The sequence below is a fragment of the Hipposideros armiger genome, unplaced genomic scaffold (assembly GCF_001890085.2).
Source record: "Hipposideros armiger isolate ML-2016 unplaced genomic scaffold, ASM189008v1 scaffold_238, whole genome shotgun sequence".
Lineage (NCBI taxonomy): Eukaryota > Metazoa > Chordata > Mammalia > Chiroptera > Hipposideridae > Hipposideros > Hipposideros armiger.
The window spans coordinates 148,311-155,397 of NW_017731588.1; the positions used below are offsets into that span (position 1 = coordinate 148,311).

Genomic DNA, 7,087 nt, shown 5'->3' on the forward strand with positions numbered 1-7,087 from the left:
GGCCAAGAGGCGTGTTGGTTAAGAGCTGGCTTGAGACGCCAGAGGGCCCTGGTTCGGATCCCACATATGAGGGCCAGTGACACTGCCCTCCACAGCTAAGATGCTGAACAACAGCTCTACCTGGAGCTGGGCTGCTGTGGGTCGCCGGCGACGGCGTAGTCTGCAATCCCTGCTGCAGTGGGTTGCCATAGGCTACCGTGTGTAGCCAGCAGCCAGCGTGAGCGGCCAGCAGCCACAGTGAGCGGCCATCCAGAAGCCAGCGACTGATCTGCCTCGCCCGCGAAGAGCGCAATGATGATGCCAACTTGGGCCAGTGAAGCAACGTCCTCCACAACTAGACTGAAGAACAAAAAAAAAGGATAGCAACTTGTCTGTTCCCCTTCCCCCAATTCCCCAGCACTGTTCCCATCCCCCAATTCCCCAATTAAAAAAAAAATCTTTAAAAAAAAATGATGTAGTTTAATAATGGACAAGAAAGATCTTTGGGTGGGAAAAAATAGATTCTAAACAACATAATTTCATTTGTATAAAACTACATAATTGCATAAATGAATGTCTGGAATGATACCTAAAACGTTAACAGTGGTTATTGGGAGAATTTAAGTTTTGACATTCTATACTTTATATTTTTATATTGTTTGGATTTTTTCACATTGAATAATATTTTGTGATAGAAAAATACAAAAACTGCCATTGTCATTTAGACTTTTTTTTCCTTTTGGGAATTCCTCGTATTCTCTCATTAACCTTTTTCTTATGTGACCATGGAAAGTGGACCTTTTTTTTTTTTTTTTTTTTTTTTTAGCTGAGCCATCCTGTCACCTGTTGGCAGCTCAGCGGCAGCTCAGCTCGGGCCGGACTCGAACCGCTGTTGCTCAGAGCGCAAACCTTTGAGCGAGCTCTTAACCAACTGAGCCACTCAGCCAGCCGAAAATGGACCTTTTTAAAAAAAGTTTTTTCCACCCATCTTCCCACCCCTCTTCCTTTTGGCAACCATCAGCTTGTTTATTCTGTCACTTTGGGTCTCTCGTTACCTTTAGAAAGAAGATTTTTGTTTGCTTGAAAATAGCCCAGAATTCTGGAATCTGAGGTCAGGAAGGACTAGAATTAATTATATAGCTAGAGAAAGAAAAATAAAACATCTATCTATCTATCTATCTATCAGTCTATCTATCTATATGTCTTTCAAAACACAGAATAGTGTTTTACTTGGAGGTTTTAGAACTAAATCAACACTTTGGGCACACCACAGGCTGTGGTTTTGACCTGAGTGTTCTAAGAACACTCCCTACCCCCACCCCAAACCTCACCTGTTTTAGAAGTTAGTGCTGGTTTTGCAACTGGACTTCCTTGGAAATAATTTTCTCAAGTAATTAAAAAATTTTCACCTGATTTATCAAAAAGTAAAGGTTCGTGGTATAGTTGACTAATTAAATTAAGGCCTTCCTAGTGGCAAATCAGAAAAGTAGTATTTGGCACAGTCCATTGCCTATATTGGGTGCATTCAGTTGATCTGAGTAAATTCTGGTGGATTCAAATGGAAATAAATAAAAAAGCATAAATATTGAAATAATCTCTTTCTCCCTTTTCTTCCATAGACAATAATATCACAGGTTCATCACTGTCCCGTCTTAATGAGTCTTCTCTTGAGAAACTTGGAGTAAGGTAAGAATGATAAAATTCACCTTGTAGTCAAGAACACTTGTGATCTTTTTATTCACCTTTGAGGGACAAATCCCAAGATTGCTGATATTAACTATCCTCATTTTAAATCTAGGAAGTGTTTTAAAACAATCCTCTCTTGCTGGTTAAGGAAGGTGCAGCTCACAGTGGCCCATGCAGGGATCAAACCGGCACCCTTGGTGTTATCAGCACGAAGCTCTAACTGAGCTAACCGGTCACCCCCCGTCCCCCGACACAGTTGTTTTTGTTTGTAGATCCTATGTTTAACATTACTAATGATTCCTATTTTTAAAAATTTTGCTGACAATCCTTCATGAAGTTGGTAGTGTCTAACTTTTTACTCAAGTTCAGAATAAATGAATTATACATACCAGAAAATATATAAAAAAACTGATAGAGGAAAAAAATGTTGGCAAGAAAAGCAAGGCTTTAACCCTCTCTTGAACATATTTCTAGATCTAAAACTCTCAAGACTGGAATGTATAACAGCTGTTATATTTAAAGACATTCTCCAAAGTAGTTTGACTCTTTTTCATTGTATGATTTGGGACAAGTTATTTAACCTTCAGTTTCTGTACCTGTGAAATGGATAATAATAATGAGATAATGTATGTCAAGTGATTCTCACATGATAAGCCCTTAATAAATTATCTTCATAGAGATCCTTATGTATGGCTGGAGTTTCTAGGGTCTAGATTAGTGTGGGTCCACTTAAAGACCTCAGTTGATGATGCAATATTTAAATATTCCTTAAGATGAAGACTGTTTATTTTAGAATTGGCAGCAGTGGTGCAATATGGTCTTTTCTCCTGGAATTCCACTTAGCTACATGTTGTTTGTGGTAACAGTAACCAAAGAATCAAAACAAAGGATTATACTGAATTCATGTACTGTTGCTTAATAATTGATAATGGAAGTAGATTGTGAAAAAAGATCACCTTTGACTGACTTTTAAAAAATGCCCTTTGGGGGCCGGCCGAGTGGCACGTTGGTTAAGAACTGGCTTGGGACGCCAGAGGGCCCCGGTTCGGATCCCACATATGAGGGCCAGTGACAATGCCCGCTACAGCTAAGATGCTGAACAACAGCTCAACCTGGAGCTGGGCTGCCAAGTGAGTCACCAGCGACGGTGTAGGCTGCAGCCCCTGCTGCAGTGGGTTGCCACGGGCTACCGTATGTAGCCAGCAGCCAGCGTGAGCGGCCAGCAGTCGCCATGAGCGGCTGTCCAGAAGCCGGCGACTGATCTGCCTCACCCGGGAAGAGCACAATGATGGTGCCAACTTGTGCCAGTGAAGCAACATCCCCCACAACTAGACTGAAGACCAAAAGGACAGCAACTTGTCTGTTCCCCTTCCCCCAATTCCCCAGCACTGTTCCCATCCCCCAATTCCCCAATAAAAATCTTAAAAAAAAAAAATGTCCTTTGGATCGGAATCTTCAGGGACTTCATCTTGCCTCTTTGATAATCACATTTCAATCCCTTCACAATTCCCCTTACTACCTATTTTTTTGTGTGTATAATTGTTGCTTACCATTTTAATTGAATGGAATTTGTTCTGATAGAGTCTTTTAAAGGGAACCATATACTTTGCGGACCCAAACATTATTGATTTATTCAAAAAATATTTTTAGAGGGCTCACTATGTGTTAGGCATTTTTCAAGGAACCTGGGACACATGAGTGAACAAAACGGACAAAATTCCAAAAAGAGCACTCTATGGCACACCTTTTGTGACTGCCTCAGAACTCTGGGGAGGATTCTGCAGGCCTCCTCAGAGCTGTTTTCCTGTACAGTGGCCACTACCTACACGTTTAAGTTAATTAAAATTAAGCTAAACTAAAATGTCAATTCTTCAGTTACGTTAGCCATATTTCAAGTGCTCAATTAGCCACGTATGGCTCATGGCTACCATGTTGGACAGGACCGGTACAGAACATTTCATTTCCATCATGAAGAAGTTCTGCTGGACAGATCTGCCTTTGCAGATCCTGGTGGGATCAGCTGAAGTTGTTCGCAGTGGTACCAGTGCAACCAACTTACTAATGTGCCCGTGTACTTTCTCTTTCCTTGTTTCTTATTTCACCTTTCCTAGTACCCCACTCCTATTCCCAGGAGTCACATCCTGTAATAAGTTACCTTTATGCATGCTCTTGTCCTAGACCCTGCTTTCTAAGGGGAATCCAGTTTAGACTTATATTTCCTCAATTTTATGATCAACTGTTGATTTAAAAGGTTTTTCTAGGGGTGACTGGTTAGCTCAGTTGGTTAGAGTATGGTGCTGATAACACCAAGGTTACCGGTTCGATCCCTGCATGGGCCACTGTGAGTTGCGTCCTCCCTGAAAAGAGTAAACTATGCCATTGTAGCATGAAAGCAATGACCATGGCTATTCCCTAATAAAAAAATAATAAAAAAAATTTAAAAATAAATACATAAAAGGTTTTTCTAGGAAATAAGAAATATTGTCACATTAAATATACACATCACATAAATGTTTAAGAAACATTCAATTTCAGAAATGATGAAATACAGGCATTAAATCTTATTAGGGTCTAACTATCCTGGCCCATGACTACTGTAAATCTTCATTTAAGGTAATTATTTTGCCATAGCCTTTTCGAAAACAAGAGAGAAAAAAAACCTCTAGGTTGTGGGTGCTATTCATAAATAAATCACTTTAATCAGTTAATAGTTTAATTTTGGGGCTTTTAATTAATTAGCTGTTGACTACTGAGTATCAGTTCAGGAAAAGACTGGGCAGTGAGGCTGGTTTAGCTTTGGTATTATTTTATGCTGTGACTCCTGGCTATTCTTGACTATGCAACTATATTTAACTTGAGTCAGTTATAGCTCATTTATAAGTCCTCCAAACCTGGCCTTCACCTGTGTTTCTTTTCTTTTTTTATCTTAAAAATTTTATTGGGGAAGTGGGAGAGGGGAACAGTGTCGGGGAATTGGGGAGGGGAACAGCCAAGTTGTTGTCCTTCAGTCTTAGTTGTGGAGGGCGCAGCTAGCTCAGCTCCAAGTCCAGTCGCCATCCTGCCGCCTGTGGGCAGCTCGCGGCAGCTCAGCTCAAGGTGCCGTGTTCAATCTTACTTGCAGGTGGGCGTAGCCCACCATCCCATGTGGGTGTTGAACCGGCAACCTTGTTGTTAGGAGCGCATGCTCTCACCAGCTGAGCCATCCTGCCACCTGTTGTCAGTTCAGCAGCAGCTCAGTGGCAGCTCAGTTCAGTCACAACTCACTGGCCCATGTGGGAATCAAACTGGCGACCCTGTTGCTCAGAGCTCGCGCTCTTAACCAACTGAGCCGTTCGACCAGCCCCATTATCTGTGTTTCTTATATCAAACTGATGAGGAGGACAAGGGAATAGTAAAACACAGGTATGCTGCTTTAATGATTTATCAGCTGTAATAATGCTTCTATACATCCCAGGAAAATCCTTCTTAGATTTTGTAGTCACCATGGGTCTCAGGATACAACATAGAAGCCAATTGTAGTGCTCCTGACTCCAAGTCTATCTAGGACTTTTAGCAAAAGATGTATTTTTCAATCTGATCAGCTAGTAGATTAGTAAAGGCAAACGCCTTGACTGCTGCTTCTGTTGACACTCTGCCAAGCTGACAAGCCAGGACCAATTAGTAAATGAAGCGGGATGATGAATTACAGGATTTTGAGCTGTTTAGTTCCTATTAAATTTTTTCTCAAAATTGGACCATTCTGAGGCATTACTAACAAAGGAAGATGGGTATAAATAAAGCTAAAACCTTCATATATATTTGATTCATGCATAAGTTATACTTGGTGCTCATAAGTCAGACTTGGACCTTTGCAGCCCACCACTATAATCAATAAAAAAGTCCATTCATGGACTGATGATTTTACTGACAACTACCCCTGCTTAAGGAGTCTTATATTGTCCTACATTTCCAAGTCTTGCATTGTATCCTAGACATTTGCATTTGATTTAATTGCAGTAAACAATAGTTATTTTTCTCTGAAAGTTATTTTGATATGACGAAAACTCAGTTTGTTAAATAAATGTAGTCTTCCTGTATATAACATCTTTGGCCAATTTAGATCACTTTGTTTACATATTCTCCACTTGGTTATGCTAATAAACTCCTAGGTTCTTGTAGTTAAAACACTGCTGATGGGTAAATACTGAATTTATAATCAGTAAGAATTTCTATAGTACCTGTAATCATAGTTAAAATTCTCCTGTAGTTCTTGAGGGCAAAACTGAGTCCTTATTGTAACCTCATTGCCAGCACACTGTTTAATCCCTCTCCAGCACTGTGAGGTAGATAGTATCATCCCTAAGTTATAGATGAGAACATCAATGTACCAAACAAGGATAAATGACTTTTCCAAAGTCACTTATAGATTCCATGTGCGGATGTGAGCCAGTTTTGTCTGATTCCAAAAGTCCTTTTTCATTACCACTATGCTCTATTTCAAAGAGTGCTGTCTTGTGTTTTCACTTAAATAAGTCATGCAAATTCAGGATTGTGAGTGTATATGTTGACTGCAGTTAGGTTTTAAATAAGTCTGAAGTAAAAACTGAGCATTCAGGAGAGAGGTAGGAGATGCTGAAGTCTGAGTTTACCAAGAGAGAAAGAGGATCAAGGGGAGAAGCCTACAGGGAGAGTTTCATGTCTTAGAAGCAAAGGAAGGAGAGAGTTTCTAGGAGGAGTAAATTTAAATTATTGTTCCTTTTAATCTGACTTCTCTTTCTATTAGTGTAAATAATCTAGAGTTGATTATATACTATTATATATTCTAGCAATTACTATTAAGCAAATAATGATAGATTTGCTTATCCTGTTATACTTTTAGTTCCTTGTTGGACAGAAGGAAGCTGCTTTATGCTATCCAGCAATTGAATCAAAGTCATGTTGCTACAGGGAAGGTAAGAGGAATCTAAATTTATTATCATGCTTTTTGAATATAAAGTGATATAACTCAACTATCTAGAATTCATTTAAAAAAGAATGGAAGGAAATCTGCTTCTTAGTAATGGGATTGTGAATAATGGATTTTGACTTTTCTAAACTTCCTGTATTTTCTAAAATAAGCACAGAATATTTACATCTAAGAAAAACTAAAATATTTTAAGCATACAGAAAAGCATAAGTAAACTACTGCCTAGCTTGTCACATCGTAACATTTTTCCTAATTTGCTTCAGATCTGTTGTTTTTAGAACAAATTATTAGAAATAATGAAAGACCTCCTTTGTACCCCTCCTGGATCCTATTTCCATCCTTTCTTCTTCAAAAGTAATCACCATGCTGAATTTGGGATTTAATAATTTTCATGAATGTTTTGTACTTTTACTACATATTTGAGTATAGCCATCAACAATGTATCATATTGTTTTACATGTTTTTAAAACTTTTTAT

At 39.1% G+C, this 7,087-nt stretch overlaps 1 protein-coding gene across 1 annotated transcript in view; it reads left to right on the top strand.

Moving 5' to 3' along the window:
* Window positions 1-7,087, top strand: part of SAMHD1 (SAM and HD domain containing deoxynucleoside triphosphate triphosphohydrolase 1) — a 66,143-nt gene that overhangs the window by 3,560 nt on the left and 55,496 nt on the right. Inside the window, exons 2-3 of the mRNA XM_019655168.1 lie at window positions 1,599-1,665; window positions 6,524-6,596. Coding sequence (XP_019510713.1) covers window positions 1,599-1,665; window positions 6,524-6,596 — 140 coding nt within the window. The remainder of the gene's footprint in view (window positions 1-1,598; window positions 1,666-6,523; window positions 6,597-7,087) is intronic.